At 34.8% G+C, this 19308-nt stretch overlaps 1 protein-coding gene across 1 annotated transcript; it reads right to left on the bottom strand.

Moving 5' to 3' along the window:
* Positions 1–9654: 9654 nt before the first annotated feature.
* LOC134746217 (G-protein coupled receptor Mth2-like) lies at positions 9655–18664 on the bottom strand. Its single transcript, XM_063680544.1, has 8 exons — positions 18189–18664; positions 16064–16259; positions 15051–15242; positions 13735–13813; positions 12364–12551; positions 11406–11565; positions 10454–10639; positions 9655–9859 (listed from the first exon to the last, which is right to left on the bottom strand). The coding sequence occupies exons 1-8, from the start codon at positions 18621–18623 to the stop codon at positions 9655–9657; spliced, it is 1641 nt and encodes a 546-aa protein (XP_063536614.1). The 5' UTR covers positions 18624–18664.
* Positions 18665–19308: the final 644 nt, after the last annotated feature.

The following is a 19308-nucleotide window of genomic DNA, read 5'->3' as shown; positions in this document are numbered from 1 at the left end:
GGTTTTTTTAATTATTTTTGCGCTACGACGCATGGTTTAAGAGATACAGCCCTATAATGTTTTTTTTTTAAATTTTGCGTTTTTTTTTAAATATAAATTATGGGTTGCATAAAGGGGAACAAAAATTTTATTATTTTTGCGCTACGACGCATGGTTTAGGAGATACAGCCCTATAAGGATTTTGTTTTTAAATTTTGCGTTTTTTTTTAAATATAAATTATGGGTTGCATAAAGGGGAACAAAAATTTTATTATTTTTGCGCTACGACGCATGGTTTAGGAGATACAGCCCTATAAAGATTTTGTTTTTAAATTTTGCGTTTTTTTTTAAATATAAATTATGGGTTGCATAAAGGAGAACGAAAATTTTATTGTTTTTGCGGTACCACGCACGGTTTAGGAGATACAGCTCTATAAAGTTTTTTTTCCTGGTTTTTTTTGTTTTTTTTTTAAGTATTAATTACGGGTTTTTTAAAGGGTTTTTTTTTATTATTTTTGCGCTACCACGCACGGTTTAGGAGATATAGCTGTATAAAGATTTTTTCCTGTTTTTTTTTTGTTTTTTTTTTAAGTATTAATTAAGGGTTTCTTAAAGGGGAACGAAAAATTGATTATTTTTGCGCTTCGATGCACGATTTAGGAGATGCAGCCCTATAAATATTTTTTTTTTTCATTGTGTTTTTTGTATATTACTTTGGGGTTCCGTAAAGGGGAACGAAAATTTTATTATTTTTGCGCTACGACGCACGGTTTAGGAGATACAGCCCTAAAATGATGTTTTCCCTCTTTTTCTTTTTTGCGTTTTTCAATCTTAATTAGGGGTTTCTTAAAGGGGTTTTTTTTAATTTTTTTTGCGCTACGATGCACGGTGTAGGAGATACAGCCCTATAAAGTTTTTTTATTTTTTTTCTTTTTTTTCATTGTGTTTTTAGTATATTACTTTGGGGCTTCATAAAGGGGAACGAAATTTTTATTATTTTTGCGCTACGACGCATGGTTTAAGAGATACAGCCCTATAATGATTTTTTTTGCGTTTTTTTTTAAATATAAATTATGGGTTGCATAAAGGGGAACGAAACTTGTATTATTTTTGCGCCACCACGCACGGTTTAGGAGATATTATATCTATATATATAGCTATAATAGCTCTATAAAGTTTTTTCCTGGTTTTTTTTAAAGTTTCAATTAAGGGTTTCTTAAGGGGAACGAAAATTTGATTATTTTTGTGCTACGATGCACGGTTTAGGAGATGCAGCCCTATAAAGATTTTTTTGTTGTTTTTTTTTTCATTGTGTTTTTTGTATATTACTTTGGGGTTCCGTATAGGGGAACGAAAGTTTTGTTATTTTTGCGCTACCACGCACGGTTTAGGAGATATAGCTCTATAAAGATTTTTTCCTGTTTTTTTTTTTTTTTAGTATTAATTAAGGGTTTCTTAAAGGGGAACGAAAAATTGATTATTTTTGCGCTACGATGCACGATTTAGATGTAGCCCTATAAAGATTTTTTTTTGTTTTTTTTTCATTGTGTTTTTTGTATATTAGTTTGGGGTTCCATAAAGGGGAACGAAAATTTGATTATTTTTGCGCTACGATGGTTTAGGAGATACTAGACCTGTACCAATAACTTCTGAGGTTATAAGAATATTAATGTTGCTTATTTTTTATATATAGTTTCCAGACCATATACTAAACCTAAAAATAATATTTTGTGTCATCCTAGGTATTTGCTTAGGTAGAAATTTAGGTATTTCTTTTTTCAATCAGCATTCTGTAAAAAAAATATTAGAGACGAAATTCTTTGTTTCCCTGTAAAGGCAAAGTGGCTTCCGACGTACACACGCATTTTGTGTCATTTTCATCCACGGCTATAATGGCATTTAATAAATACCTAATATTGATCATAAAACGCCTAAAAAAATATTAGAGTCGGTAAGTGAAGTGTTGTACTTTACAGAACATTGTTATATGTTATTCAAACAAATCTGTGTCAAATTCATCCACCGCTTTTATTTAAAAAAATTTTTTTTCTAATTAACACCCTGTATCTGCCACAAAAAAAAATTCATATTATTAAGTTTACGTCTACAATATTATAATACCACATTGAGACATCATTCATAATTTGGGTCATTTTGATCCACGGTTTTTTTACTATCTGGCAAAATAAAACTCAATTGAGCAAGAAGGGCATGCGCGGGGAAGGGTACCTACGCGGGTGGGGTGCTTATTATACTTGCCGCAATATCAGCTGGCGACTGAGATCTTAATACTATCTATCTCCTTTACCCTTGTTAAGACCAACCAAGAGATGGCATTATGAGCTGTCTCGCCACTTAGTTTTGCGATACAGTGTATTTATTTCATTCGGAGGCATAATTACATTGTCTTATCAATCTTACCGTAGTAGGTATATAAATATAATTAAAAATAAACTGTAGGCTGCACTCCTCATACTGACCAACATTTGTGACGTTCCTAATCAAAAGGTACCACTTTCTCTGACAGGTTATTTGTATAAAGATATAATCAAATTTCGTCTTTATGGTAAACGACAAAGTGGTACCTTTTGATTGAGAATGTCACATCAGCGACTTAAAAATTACTTTTGTTTCAATTTTTAGTAGATTTTTAAGTTTATTTTAAGACGCAATTTATTGTGGTTTTTGTTATGTTTAAGCGTGGCAAGCAACATTAATTACATTGATGATGATGTTCATTAAATACAATATTTTTCATACTATACTGAACTGTCACCCTATACATGAGAATGAACAGCGCCCTCTTGACAATGATCATATATTACTGGTCAGGCTTTAATATGTGTCATAATTTAGTAAAGTCCCCTTTGTGGATTCTAAGTTTCCGAGTTACAGCAGTTTAGTGAAAGCGTTTTTTTTTAAATATAAATTAAGGGTTGAATAAAGAGGAAAGAAAATTTGATTATTTTTGCGCTACGACGCACGGTTTAGGAGATACAGCCCTATAAAGTTTTTTTATTTTTTTTTTCCTTTTTCCTTTTTTACATTGTGTTTTTTGTATATTACTTTAGGGTTTCATAAAGGGGAACGAAAATTTAATTATTTTTGCGCTACGACGCACGGTTTAGGAGATACAGCCCTATATAGATTTTTTTCTTTTTCTTTTTTACGTTTTTAAATCTTAATTAAGGGCTTCTTAAGGGGAACGAAAATTTGATTATTTTTCGCTACCATGCACGGTTTAGGAGATACATCCCTAAAGTTTTTTTTGTTGTTTTTTTTTCATTTTTTTTGTCATTGCGTTTTTTGTTATTACTTTGGGGTTTCATAAAAGGGAACGAAAATTTTATTATTTTTGCGCTACGACGCACGGTTTAGGAGATACAGCCCTAAAATGATTTTTTTCTCTTTTTCTTTTTTGCGTTTTTAAATCTTAATTAGGGGCTTCTTAAAGGGGAACGGATATTGATTATTTTTGCGCTACGATGCACGGTTTAGGAGATACAGCCCTATAAAGTTTTTTGTTATTATTTTTTTCTTTCTTTTTCTTGTGTTTTTGTATATTATTTTGGGGCTTCATAAAGGGGAACGAAAATTTTATTATTTTTGCGCTACGACGCATGGTTTAGGACAGGGGTCGGCAACCTTTTAGCAGCCAAGGGCCACATAGCAGTTAACGAAATTGACGCGGGCCGCACTTTGCTAATATCTATGACTTTATCAGGTATTGTCGTTTGTCAAAATTACATACAAAATAGCCAGGGAGGCTCGCGGGCCGCAAGTGAGAGGTTCGCGGGCCACATGCGGCCCGCGGGCCGCCTGTTGCCGACCCCTGGTTTAGGAGATACAGCCCTATAGTTTTTTTTTTAATTTTGCGTTTTTTTAAATATAAATTATGGGTTGCATAAAGGGGAACGAAAATTTTATTGTTTTTGTGGTACGGTACCACGCACGGTTTAGGAGATACAGCTCTATAAAGTTTTTTTTCCTGGTTTTTTTTTGTTTTTTTTTTAAGTATTAATTACGGGTTTCTTAAAGGGGTTTTTTAAATTATTTTTGCGCTACGACGCATGGTTTAGGAGATACAGCCCTATAAATATTTTTTATTGTTTTTTTTTTCTTTTTTACATTGTGTTTTTTGTATATTACTTTGGGGTTTCATAAAGGAGAACGAAAATTTTATTATTTTTGCGCTACGACGCATGGTTTAGGAGATACAGCCCTATAAAGATTTTTTTTTTAAATTTTGCGTTTTTTTAAATATAAATTATGGGTTGCATAAAGGGGAACGTAAATTTTATTGTTTTTGCGGTACCACGCACGGTTTAGGAGATACAGCTCTATAAAGTTTTTTTTCCTGTTTTTTTTTTTAAGTATTAATTACGGGTTTCTTAAAGGGGTTTTTTAAATTATTTTTGCGCTACGACGCATGGTTTAAGAGATACAGCCCTATAATGTTTTTTTTTTAAATTTTGCGTTTTTTTTTAATATAAATGATGGGTTGCATAAAGGGGAACGAAAATTTTATTGTTTTTGCGCCACCACGCACGGTTTAGGAGATATTATATCTATATATATAGCTATAATAGCTCTATAAAGTTTTTTTTCCTGGTTTTTTTTTTAAGTTTTAATTAAGGGTTTCTTAAAGGGGAACGAAAATTTGATTATTTTTGTGCTACGATGCACGGTTTAGGAGATGCAGCCCTATAAAGATTTTTTTTGTTGTTTTTTTTTCATTGTGTTTTTTGTATATTAGTTTGGGGTTCCACAAAGGGGAACGAAAATTTGATTATTTTTGCGCTACGACGGTTTAGGAGATACAGCCCTATAAAGTTTTTTTTGTTTTTTTTTTCATTGTGTTTTTTGTATATTACTTTGGGGTTCCGTAAAGGGGGACGAAAATTTTATTATTTTTGCGCTACGACGCACGGTTTAGGAGATACAGCCCTAAAATGATTTTTTTTCCTCTTTTTCTTTTTTGCGTTTTTCAATCTTAATTAGGGGTTTCTTAAAGGGGTTTTTTAATTATTTTTGCGCTACGATGCACGGTGTAGGAGATACAGCCCTATAAAGTTTTTTTGTTATTTTTTCTTTTTTTTCATTGTGTTTTTAGTATATTACTTTGGGGCTTCATAAAGGGGAACGAAATTTTTATTATTTTTGCGCTACGACGCATGGTTTAAGAGATACAGCCCTATAATGATTTTTTTTTAAATTGCGTTTTTTTTTTTAAATATAAATTATGGGTTGCATAAAGAGGAACGAAACTTTTATTATTTTTGCGCCACCACGCACGGTTTAGGAGATATTATATCTATATATATAGCTATAATAGCTCTATAAAGTTTTTTTCCTGGTTTTTTTAAAGTTTTAATTAAGGGTTTCTTAAGGGGAACGAAAATTTGATTATTTTTGTGCTACGATGCACGGTTTAGGAGATGCAGCCCTATAAAGATTTTTTTGTTGTTTTTTTTTTCATTGTGTTTTTTGTATATTACTTTGGGGTTCCGTATAGGGGAACGAAAATTTTGTTATTTTTGCGCTACCACGCACGGTTTAGGAGATATAGCTCTATAAAGATTTTTTCCTGTTTTTTTTTGTTTTTTTTTTTTAAGTATTAATTAAGGGTTTCTTAAAGGGGAACGAAAAATTGATTATTTTTGCGCTACGATGCACGATTTAGGAGATGCAGCCCTATAAAGATTTTTTTTTGTCTTTTTTTTTTCATGGTGTTTTTTGTATATTAGTTTGGGGTTCCATAAAGGGGAACTAAAATTTGATTATTTTTGCGCTACGACGGTTTAGGAGATACAGCCCTATAAAGTTTTTTTTGTTTTTTTTTATTGCGTTTTTTTTTTAAATATAAATTAATGGTTACATAAACGGGACCGAAACGTTTATTTTTGCGCTACGACAACGGTTTAGGAGATACAGCCCTATAAAGATTTTTTCCTCTTTTTTTTCTTTTTTGCGTTTTTAAATCTTAATTAGGGGCTTCTTAAAGGGGAGCGAAAATTTGAATATTTTTGCGCTACGATACACGATATAGGAGATACAGCTAATACAGCCCTATAAAGATTTTGTTTCTTTTTTTTCATTGTATTTTTCATGTATTACTTTTGGGTTACATAAAGGGGAACGAAAATTTTATTATTTTTGCGCTACGACGCATGGTTTAGGAGATACAGTCCTATATATTTTTTTACAATGCATGTGCTCGAAAAGTGCGTTTCCTACGGAGCCATATCGTGCGGAAAGTACTGCTTTTCCGCACTAGTGCTTTTTGTTTTCAATTTTTTTTTACAGAACATATGGTGCTACTTTCTCGCACTAGTGCGGAAAAGAGCACTTACCGTGCATATGTCGAAAGTTTAAAGGGCCATATGTACTGTAAAACGTACGATACACGTGCGAATAGGTAATTCGCAACTCGTGTCGATTTAAAACACTCCTTTTAATAATTAAACTTATTTGCCATGATATGTTTTTTTATTTACTCGCACAATGCATAGTAAAACATTGTATGATACACGTGCGTAAAGATGATTTCCGCACTTGTTGCATAAATAGCAATTTTTTTTATCAAAGAATGAAAGAAAGTCACGGTATTAATAACCAAATTTTACTTTAGTGGTACCTTTTCCCTATCACTGTCACAAATGTATGTGGCGTTCACGTAAACGCGATATTTTTAAGATTTCCCTGCGCAATGTTGCCAGCTCGCTCGCAAATCAAACATGTACTTACAGTTCTTTTGCATAATGGTGACATTGTACAATATCTATGAGTTTTAAATAGGTAAAAGATAATTCGACGCATTCTTTGCTTGCTTGTTGCTTGTTGTTGTGTTGTTTGCGTAACTTCTTTGAATAAGTTGCGTTAATTTGGCGCACAGGCGAAGTAAACATGCGTTGCGTACGGCAAGGTCACGCCGCGGCCCCACCCTGCACGGCCTCCGTTGCCCATTCAGACCGCCCGCTAGCTTCGTTTGAACGCAAATAATATTTTTGTAATATTTGTTTATGCAGTGGATGCAAGTGACACAAATTTATACATCTTATTTATCCCGCATTTCAAATTAATAAGATGTAAACTCTAATATCTTTAATATTCTTTTGTAACGGTGACAGCCTGTTACAACAAAATCATCAAATATCTCATGAAGCTATGCCTTAATAAGACACAAAATCATTTAATGGACCTATTTAAACGATTAAATTCGACCTAAGTATTTTTTTTTAACTCTAATTTTTTTTTGTGTCATTTAGACATAGTATCAGATTGCAGTGGACGTAATTGACACAAACTATGTTTTCACACTAAAAACACTATCCTAAATGCAACACAGTTACATGTTTTCTCTCGAATATTTTTTTCTCCAAAATAATTCAAAATAAAAAATAATTACCACAAAATAACAAATTACTAGAAAAGCAAATTATATATATGACACAAAACAAAATTTTACATCTTAACAAAGTATTCATAAGCGAAAACAGAATTGACTTTAATATTTTTATAACCTAGGGGTCAAAATATAGCCAGCGGTACAGGTCTATGAGGAAAAATTACAAAGTGCAAAAATACCCACATACTAAAATAATGAAACAATCATAGACTACAAACTTTAAGGCTGGTTGTACATGCAAAATCGGTTCATAAGGCTAGTTATACACTATAATTATTTTTCAAGTAAAGATATATATATATACGCGATAAAAACTATGCCGGCTCCAACCCTACACCACGGACCCGAGAAGATTTAATTCCCTCCTAAATTGTAGGAGGGTATCCCAATATGGGACCGGCAACAAACTCGGCGGGACACATCTTTTCAAAACATCAGAATGTCCAGCATCATCCAACACTAAGGTCTCACAGTCTATGTCTCGCTTGCTCCTTTATCAGGTGGACTACAGGATCCCAAGCTGGTGGTAGAGAAAAGCCATCTTCCCTATTAAAGTTTGGATATTTCTTAATCTCAATGGCCTCGCGCAGCATTCTGGGTATGTAACGCTTCTCCTTGGCAAGAACCAGAGGCTTATCAAACTTGATTGAGTGATTGGCTTTATCCATGACATGCTCACAGACAGCAGACCTAGGTCGACGGTGCTTGACATCAGCTATGTGTTCCTTCACCCGAGTGGAAATGCTCCGTTTCGTCTGCCCGACATATGATAGGCCACACTCACAGTCCAGCCTGTACACTCCTATATATATATATCTTTACTTGAAAAATAATTATAGTGTATAACTAGCCTTATGAACCGATTTTGCATGTACAACCAGCCTTAAAGTTTGTAGTCTATGATTGTTTCATTATTTTAGTATGTGGGTATTTTTGCACTTTGTAATTTTTCCTCAGTCACCCGTTGACCACGAACGCTGTAAAGAGTTCGAAACGTCGGGATGTATTATAAATTCAATATACGCGATATAATCCGTTTTCATAGTTTTATTTCATGAGTAACTATCGCGGTAACCGAAGACAATATTATATATTAATTATTTTGATTTTCGCTAGAATTGTAAGTACCTATCTGTTAGCATTTTGTGCCCTATCAGGGTGTCATGTACCAACTACCTGTAACTAACATCTTTTGTAATGCACATGACATGTAATGTTGAATAAATATAAATAAATAAATTTCGGTATTTCGCCATCGCCGCCTACCTATAATGCCACCCGGTCGGTGATAAGGACAAAGCATGGCACTATTTTCTCTTTCCTCTTATAGGAATCGCAATAAGACTATCTTTCTCTATCAAGCTCTTGGTCCAATGTGTATTGCGTGAATTGCGTCCATATACAGAATGATCAATCTAAATGGGTCAGTATGGAGAAGTCAGAAACTGAGAGATAGCCATTAGATAGCTAAATCTGTTCTTTAGGAACCATGGCGTCGAATTTAGATTTATTAATAATGACTTAATGACATTCACACATTTTTTTTAACTCTCATACATAACCGGGAATCGAACCTGGTCAATATTCTTTATGTAATCGCGAGTAGTATTTGTTTGATCCTGAAATTTGAATAAAAAATTTAAAATATTGAATGCCATTATCATCTTCCTCGCGTTGTCGGGAAACTAGGCCTTATAGGAATTAGTCCGGTTTCCTCACGATGTTTTCCTTCACCGAAAAGCGACTGGTAAATATCAAAGATATTTCGTACACAAAAAAAAACGGTTTTTTTTCACAGCTTCAAGGGACTGATGTAGACCTGAGTACATATAATATAGTTTTAATTTCAACGCGATACCTCCATGCACGTTCTCGTGATAAAAGGTCTTGACAGACAGACAGACGGACGGACGCACGGACAACAAAGTGATCTTATAAGGTTTCCGTTTTTTCCTTTTGAGTACGGAACCCTAAAAATGCATCAAAACCAATGCTCCCTATTTTGTTACTTAATACTTACTCCTAATAATGGAAAGACAAAAGTGCATCAGAGAAATAGAGAAACAATATATAGAACTGATAGAATATTTTAGCAGCATTCACTGTAGGTAGTCTGCATAATATGGCCTTAAAATGATGTTCAAGCGTAAGCGTACTTATCAAGTATTTTCAAAAGGGTGCTTGCTGACTTGCATAGAATAGGCCGCACAATCACTGTACACACACAGGTCGAAAAACCTGAGGGCGCAAAAAAAACAAATAATCCTCTAAGAAGCCAGTTTATTGTTCAATTTCAAGTCGCCATGGTCGCTATAGTATTTTTTCTCTTGATCGTCAACATCACTTGCATCCGTTTCAGAGTCTAGGATTTTTCTTCTGCTGGTTCTATTTCTGCTGTTTGAGCGCGTACTATCAGTATTGGTGGAGTCAACCGGCTGCCATTTTCGTATTAAGTCATGTTCAATGCCGAACCTGCAATTTTAAATACTCAATTTAAATGCAAAGCTGCTATTTTTGGTAATCAGAACATAGCGTAGTCTTGATTTAGCCGCGTTTTAACCGTGGTCCCACTGCTTTGAACCACAGTGGGTCCACGGGTTTTTTTTTACCCGTTGTCCCACCGTTCCCAGTTCCCACTGTGGGTCAAAGCAGTGGGACCACGGTTAAAACGCGGATTTAGCTTTAGCCTATGTTTTATTATAATTATCTACTACAATTAAAATTTACAAATGATTTTGGTAAGAATAAGTTTTTGGCAAAAATTTCATTTTTGGTACAAGCTTTTATCGCTGCTTGTACTTTTTTTCCACAGGCAACTAATACTCATCGAGACAATTTAAAAAACCCCAAACACAATTAGGTTGCGTTGTTTTATCACAGAGTTCCTATGACCACCTCCTGTCTTCATCATCAAATCAGCTCGATGGTACCATAATATTACATTGTCACCCGACTTACATGCGTATGTAAATTTTCAGCTTCATCGGAAACCGGGAAGATGGGTAAATTAATTACGTTACATAGTTACATACAGGTCGACCTAATTAAAAGCTTGTTAAAAAATACCTTTTACTGAGTTGGATGATAATACTCCTCTTGCAAATGAATATTATAAAGATGAACAGTCCAGTGAGCGCGTTAAAGATGTCTGGAGCGTACCACCACACGGAGTCCTTTTCGATGAAGGCACTTACTACTTCCAGAATCCAGTTGAGGCCCATAACGAGTGATAGTTTAAGGTAGATGCCAAATCTATGGAATATAAACCATTTTTTTTATTTCACATCTTGTGCAGTTGATATACTGTATAACAATCGATACATACCTATGCCATTTTAAAATTCCTAGTAATAACAATTAAATGCGAAAGTAACTCTCTCTACATCTGTTAAGTACCTACCTCTTCACGCTTAAACCGCTGAACCGATTTAAATGAAATTTGATCTCCATATCAAATTTCATCTAAATCGGTTCATAGGTTTAATCGTGAAGAGGTAACACACAGACAGACAGACAGACTTTCGCGTTTATAATATTAGTAAGGATTAACTATAATAATGATGCCCCTACGTTTGACTATTTTAGGTTTTTTTAACACGAAAAACAAACTCCATACAATTTGTAAAAGCTCCTAACTCTTATATTAATAGTCTTCTAACGAAGGGGCAAAGCGCCGGTGGTTATCAAATTCCGTTAAAATTATTTTCCAAAATATTAATATCCAGAGAGAAAATGGGGACAACGTTAAGTATGGACAAGCGGTTATGTTACGTCGTCCCCTTTCCTCTTAAATACTGAAGAGGTTGCTGAAGAGGCGATTCACATTTTTCAAATATTAGTAAGCGTGAGGCCCACAGGAATCCTATTACTGGCTAACGTCTCCCGAGCGTCGTCGTCTACTACCTATCAACTCTGGCTGCTGCTTGTCGCAACGTTGGCGAAACTGCGCAGACGCCATTTTCCATAGATGCCGATTGCCGACCCTCAATAGACGCTAGTGTGGGGGTGTACAACGTACCTGGTCTCATCCTTCTTGTGTCTCCTGCTGTTGCCAGTGTTGTGCTGAGTCACGCCATGCTTGATGCGCCATATGTTGTACGCGGTCATCAGGAACAACATAATGTTGACGCAGGTCGTGATTGAAATCGGACAGTACAAGTACAACAGAAGTTCTTGCCCTGCAAACACGTTAGAATTTTATTTTTAAATTATACATAACAAAGAAACGCTAGTATATTCACATTCAGATACATTTCATGAACATAAGTTTAATTTAGACGACTGGTCTGGCCTAGCGGGTAGCTGGGTAGTGACCCTGCCTGTGAAGCCGATGGTCCTGGGTTCGAATCCCGGTAAGGGCATATTTGTGTGATGAGCACCATGAATCTAGTATAACTTGATCGGGCATGAGGGGTGGGGGAAATGACCGAACGGGATAGTCTATTATTAAACATATAAAGATGGAGTTCGCATAATTTAACTATGTATTTGGCTTGACACTGACTTCAAGCAAACAGTGCAGTGCAGTTGGTAATGCATACAGGATAATGTTTTATTTTATCCTTGTGCGTTTTTATTAAAGTTGTTTATAGTATTGTTAATTTGTCGATTATTGATGCGAGTAATAGAATCCATATTGAACATTCCAATTGCAGTGCCATAGGGGTCCAATTATAAATCTGTTCAGTTAAAATCTCCGCTCAAATAAAATAAAAATAAAAAGCAATACAAAATTTAAGAACAAGATACAATTTGTGCTCGTTGACACTTATTATTATCCGTAATCCGCTCCTTTCTATTGTTACGACTAACCCATTTACCTATTTCTATAATGACCTATTCATTAAAATTAGTAAACCTTTGTTAAATTGGTCCCTTCAAAGTGACAGATAAGAACAAACGATTATACAGGGCTTGTTGGAATTGACAAGCGTTTAGGAATAACACCATAACATGAAGTATTCATTTAATTGTACCTTCGATTAAACACTTTTGGTTCATATAGTTGGGTTTAACGAAATTCGGCAGATGAGTTAAGTCTTGGTTCTCGACAATGATCATAAAGAAGATGAGCAGCAGCGGCGCGCCCCAGCCGTACAGGCTGTACCATCCGAACTTCACCAGGATGCCGCGCCGGTGGATCTGACGCATCTTACGGAAACCCCTGTAACATAAACATATCTGCTTAAATAACATTTAAATCTCAAGACAAAATTAGTCGGCGGCATTGTAGGACAAATTAACGTAAACTGCAAAAATTTACAACTTGGATTTACATTATATAAAAATCATAAAAGCCGATTAGTTTTCTCTAATTTCAACGTAAGCACGTTTTTACTGTAAATAAATACAGTAAATATCTTATGAAGTGTTGGTGAAGATGTGACTGCAGCGATAGCTTTTTGTTTTACAAGGGGGCAAAGCTGTTGTGTAACCGCGTGTGTGTTGTGTTGTGTGTCGTGCTAATTTTGATACCCGAGCAAGCGAAACAGTCCAAAATTGAACCACGAGCGTAGCGAGTGTAGCGAAAAGTGGAATCGTTTCATTCAAAGCACGCGGGTTAAACAATTGTTGCCCCCGAGTGAAACAAATTTTTTTCATCACATCAACCCGAAGAAAACATTAACTCTAAGATATCAAACAAAATCAAACCAACTTTGGGAACAAATCAAATTATTTTATTAAATATTTTGAATTGACAAATCAAACCAAATCAAATCAAAATGAACGTCATTAAATATTTATCATTCAAAATCATCATTTAAAAGTCAATCAATTCTACCAGCCAACATAAGGGAATAACTAAAAATTTGCATCTGATTACTTTGCCCCACATGTAGGTAAAGTGCAACTTTCTCATCGGTTTTTGAACAATCAAGAGAGCCTTTATACTAGCTGGTATGGTGAAAATAATTTTATTAGTGATTGACGACATAAACATTGATTACTTACTTATATCATATCCGTCTGTACAATGGGGAATGCTTCGAAGAACTTTTTGAATTGGTGCCACCGTCTCAATTTTATCACCGCACCTCCCGCCAAAGGAGCAAGGCTCATCCTCACTTCTTAGATACGTGGCACACCAAGAATAAGCGGGCATCCCGTTCGTTTCTTCCCAGAACGTGCAGAATGTGCAATAACTTGCCTCCTGACGTATTTCCTTTGCGCTACGACATGGGGTTCATCAAGAAGCGGGTATTTAGGGTTCTCAAGGGTTGGCAACGCTTAAGTAGCTCCTGTGATGTTGCTTATGTCCATGTGTGATGTTGCGACGATGACCGCTTCCCATCAGGCGACTCGTCTACTCGTTTGCTATCACATAAAAAAAAGCTTACCTCACTTACCTCATTGACCACCAGATGTCGAAGGACATGACATTCATCCAAGTAAAACTCGCCACCACGGTATAATGCACTAGAAGGCCTAAAACAGATAAGTACATGTTTTAACGTGATGAAGACCTACAATCAAGTTATTAATCATTGTGCTGTTCTTTTGACTGCTTTTCCGACTCAGAATCATAAGGACTATGAGTCAGTTTTGTGACAATTACCTAATACAAACTGTACCTATGTGAAAAGAAAATGCGTCACAAAATATGTAGCATAATTTTTTTAAAGCTTTTTTCGTACTCGTGTAAATAAATAAATAAATAACTAATAATTTATTTTTAAACTGACGCATTTTTTACTTTTGATTACTGATTTGGGTAGATTAATAGCGTTAAAAGAAAAGTAATTTCTTGTTTCTTTTTTATTATCTTTAATTCAATAAAAAAACCGGTGGATTTTATGTGCCCACTGCCCGTTACCAGCAAAGGTGCTACGTGGTACATACATGGCCACTGCCTTGTTATCCATACATAGTTTTAAGGGTAAGTCACGTGCACGTCCCATTTAAGAGCTTATTACACTATCCTAATTTAGTGACTAACAAGAGGGACGCCGCTATACGTGAGAAACGATAGGATGTATCTCTTATCGCGTCTCACGTATAGCGGCGTCCCTCTAGTCACTATTTAGCAAAGTGTAATAAGCCCTTTACACTTGCGTCACAAAATGTACTAACTTATTCCAGCACTTGCTTGGCTCGCGCGGATGTCTTAGCCCGTAACTGGGCCCGTAAGATTAACCGTTGAATAAATATTCAATTTAAAAACCAAAGAAAAATATATTACTTTTATACTATAAGGGTTAATTCATAGTAATAAATCTTACCCTTAAATGTCATGTAAACTTCCTGCAGGGCAGTGGCCATTTAGAAACCACTTATTGAACGTGCCCCAAACGGGCAGAGGGTTCATACGAACCACAAACTTTTCGAGCGAATATTTACAATAACTAAGGTAAATTATAGTAAGTCATAATCCCAAACCCATCTATTATATCTAGTAATCTACCAAAATAATACAACACAAAATGCTTTTTTTGGCGTAGCGAAATTTTATAGCGGGAGAAACGTACAAAAATTGCCATTTGTGGTCGAAATTGACACCTTCCTCCCATTTTTTTACGTTAAAAAAAAAACATTTGTTAAGTGGTACCTATTGATACACTACCTGGTTAGGGTGAATTGCTCTGGATTGGCAATATAGGTTAGATCGCCAAAGCATAATTAAATAACCAACCAATTTACGTAATGTTTGCCTTATTAATCATACCTATCCATACGCACGTAGCCTTTGGTATCAACTGGTAATTCATAAGAAAAATCTGCAAGGCCCTGGTCAAGAACGTTGCGATGAGAGAAGACACGTAAGTCATCATCATCAAGCCCGCCAGGTTGCGCAGCTCCGGCAGCACCACGTAGACCGCCAGCACCAGCAGCAGAAACACGCATGAGACGAGCATGGCTGCATCATAGTCAATATTAGGGAAATGCTGCAGATTAGTGATGGAAGGATTGCATGATGATAGTATAGGTAGAGACCAAAACTAAAAAAAAATTGTAGCATAATATTGTTTTCGGTTACCGCAATAGTTCCTCGTGAAATAAAACTATGGCAACGGATCATATCGTACTTGCATATGAATTTAAAATTGAATGGTGTGGACATTAGAGTAAAATAGTGTTATTTAAAAATAGTGGTAGTGTATAACTAGCCTTATGAACCTACTTTGCAAATTTATAGGGTTTGATTCATTATTTTTTGTATTTAGGTAGTTTTGCATATTGTAATTTTGATAGAGGTAAATATAATATATTTTTTCCTCAGTCACCCATTGACTACGAAAGCTGTAAAAGAGTTGGAAACGTAGGGATGTATTATAATATTTATAATTCATTATACGCGATATAATGAATTATATTCGGTCGGAGTGGCGAGCCTTGGGGGAGGCCTATGTCCAGTAGTGGACGTCTATCGGCTGACATGATGATGATGATGATGATGATACGCGATATAATCCATATCCATAGATTTATTTTTTGTAGCAAACAAAATATCGTGCCTTAAGGAGCCAAGGCGTAGAATCTGTTACAAACACACTGCACATTCATCAAACGACATACAGAGCTTTTCCGATCTCGAGCCCTATAGTGTCTGGTAGATAACTAATGAAATCTTAAAACTAGAGTCCCTAGAACATTTATTCAACGGGCTCCATGCGGGTCGCATGTGTTGTGTTAATACTTAACAATACGATGTTAACAGTAGGTACTCATCCAACTTACCACTGGCAGTTAATGTACTTTTGTCAAATGTTTTTTCTTCTTTCCCATCTGACCGCATTCTGATTACCAACTCAGGCTTCGAGATTTTGCCATCGGCATCTAAGCCGATCTGGTGCTCGATGCAAAAATCACCCGGTGAAAAGTCGACGTACCATTGGGTCAAATAATTTAGACGTCGTATAACTGCACCACCGCTCTACAAAACAAAACATGACACTTTCAGATATGATTTCAAGAAAATATGGTGAACAAACTTCGGTGCAACACAATTTTTTTTTTCGCCACGCCAGCTCGAGGAATAAAATATTACTAATCTAATCCAAGTTATTGATTCAATACTTACAATGTTATTCGGAATGGTCACTTAAACTTACATCCTACTAGATAACCTCAGGAAACCACTCAAAATCAAATTCTTTTGTGCCTACCCCTAGAGGATAAAATGCAATTTTGCGCACTGATTTCTTAAAGTAAAAAAAGTGTATTTTCAAGTGGATGCGGTAAAATCGTTATTTGTTTTACAAGGGAGCAAGTTGTTGCATAACCCCTCGTGCCCGATTGATACCCGATTATAAGAAATAATATACCAAAATTTTGAGTGGATCTTGAATATTGCGAGGGTTTCAAGGCATGAACACAAACAATTTCACAACATCAACGCGAGAAAAGCATTACCAGTACCAAAGATAGATATAACTCCGTAATAGATGGATACATTGGATACAGAGTCTAAGAAAAAAACGTGCCTCTAAAATCACGAAAATTTGATTCTCGATCAGATGGCGCCACTACCTTTGGCCTACTCTCGTATAGAGGGCGTTGACGGTTTCATTTGTTATTTAACAATTTTAACGCATATCCGTGAAAGAACATGAATCAAAATCATATAAAAATAATGCAAATAAAAAAAATCATTTATCCATATTTAAATATATTTTATCGTATTTTTATAAATCTTCACTTTCAGTTTTAAAGTGTGTCGATAGATGGCAGTGAATTTACTGTGGTTACAAAATTTACTATGACAGTACCGCTCTATCCTATTGTATCCTCTTTGCCAGTACACACAAACATTACAAATCAAATCCAAATTATTGCTATTCAATATATTAGAAGAGATCGCTTACAGCGATAAGATCGCCTGTTGCTACCGTTATTTACCTTTATTTAGTTTATACAGGCATTGTCATGTGTAGTCCTATTTTGAACCTGAACCTGATTACTAGCGTGCCGCATATGTTTTTATTATTATTTATCATTTATTGCAGACAACATTGGTCCATATACATAATAAGCATAACACAATAAGACAACAGTTACAATTATAATAACAATTAAAATAAAATTATGTTAAAATTAATAATAAATAAATCTTGACATTTCTGGGAACTCTTTCCGGTCTGGGTCCCCACGATACGCAGGCTGTGCTTAGTGTGGGGATCACTGTAACTTTTATATGTGTACAAATTGACTTTTTGGCAAATAAATAGATTTTGTATTTTTGTATGACACACACAGATAACAGATGTTATTGAATTTTTCTTCTTGTGGTGCAATAAAGTGTATTTATTTATTTATATTATTATTGTATTATTCATTAATTTACAAGTCCACCCTACCAGCCTACATGAGCAAACGACTCAATATTCACATTAAATTACTTTGCGACTCTTGTGGATAAAATGTTACTTAACTAACCACTTTTCAAGAAACTGGTATGGTAAATAATAGTTATTTACGATACCTGTGCGGAAAAGAGGAAATTCGAAACGAGTGGTGATAAATTAAAACACGACCGCAGGGAGTGTTTTAAATCGACACGAGTTGCGAATTACCTATCCGCACGTGTATCGTACAACGTTTTACAGTACATATGGCCATTTAAATTTTCGACATATGCACGAAAAGTGCTCTTTTACGCACTAGTGCGAGAAAGTAGCACCATATGTACTGTAAAATATATTTTCGCATTCTTTATTTAAAAAAAATGCTTTAGTTTGAATTAATATAAAATACTCGTACCTAAGTAATAAAAGTACTTATGTATTACAAAAGTAAAAAATAAGAACCGAAAAACACTTGATTCTAACACTTCAAAATAAAATATTAAAATTCACTTACTCACCCCGAAAATATAAACTTTATGGGTTGGTTTCGGAAACGCTTCTTCTATATCTATAGAACATACGTAATTGACAAGGAAACCATCGTTGTAGATTATTGTAAAATTGTCCAGTTTTAATGTAGACTCACGTATGTATTTTTTGACATCATTTTCATAAAATACAACATCAGAATAGTCATTTAGCTGAGTAAAGTTGTATAAACTTGTTACATTTGCGCCGTCTAAGCACGAATATGATTCAGTGGATTCATCATATGCTAAAATTTGATTTACCGGACAGCATTTGGCTATGCACGGTAATTTATCATTGCATGACTCAGTAATATTAATTTCTTTATTAATATCATTTGCATATTTATAGTCCGAAGCACAAAGATTATCATCTCCTCGTACAATGTATAAAACTGTGCACAAATACGCAACGGCTGCTAACATCGCAGAATTAATCCGGTCTGATGAGTATTGATCCTCTCTAATTACTTGTACGAGTTGAACTGACACATTTATCATAAAGCAAATAAGTTTTCCTTCCCCGTTAATACAATTTAATATAAATAGGAATTATAAATACCACCTTAACAAAACGCACAACTTGAATACGGAAAAATCATGGATTCTCGGATATACAGGAAATCCTGAATTGTAACGTATGTAATGATATATAAAATAAGAATTTACATCATCATCATAATTATTTATTTATTTAAACTTTATTGCAAAATATAAAAAATAAATAATGTACAAATGGCGGTTTTATTAACCAACTTCAAAAAAGAAGACAGTTGAAATAAAACTATGAAAACGGATTATATCGCGTATATTGAATTTATAATACATCCCGACGTTTCGAACTCTTTACAGCGTTCGTGGTCAACGGGTGACCCATGAGTAACTATCGCGGTAACCGAAGACAATATAAAGAAGACAGTTGTCAATCTAGTGATCCTGGGTTGCAATTTGCAATTAATAATTATAATAATTAAATAGTCTGGCAGCTGTCACAAAGACAGACCAGCAAAAAATATCAGTTGAAAAAAAAGAATGCCAAAAGTACGAGAAAAGTCCCGACGTTGTCTTATATATAAAAGGCGGGTCCTGTAATATCATTAGGAATAAACAT

The sequence above is a fragment of the Cydia strobilella genome, chromosome 12 (assembly GCF_947568885.1).
Source record: "Cydia strobilella chromosome 12, ilCydStro3.1, whole genome shotgun sequence".
NCBI lineage: Eukaryota > Metazoa > Arthropoda > Insecta > Lepidoptera > Tortricidae > Cydia > Cydia strobilella.
The sequence above is the reverse complement of the archived record's forward strand: the minus strand, read 5'-3'. Positions and strand labels throughout refer to the sequence as shown.

Coding starts and splice junctions, on each gene's coding strand:
- LOC134746217 (XM_063680544.1), bottom strand. CDS start 18,623: ATGTTAGCAGCCGTTGCGTATTTGTGCACAGTTTTATACATTGTACGA. Junction 16,260..18,188: donor ATAAAGTTTATATTTTCGGG/GTGAGTAAGTGA, acceptor TTTGTTTTGTAG/AGCGGTGGTGCAGTTATACG. Junction 10,640..11,405: donor CACAAGAAGGATGAGACCAG/GTACGTTGTACA, acceptor TATATTCCATAG/ATTTGGCATCTACCTTAAAC.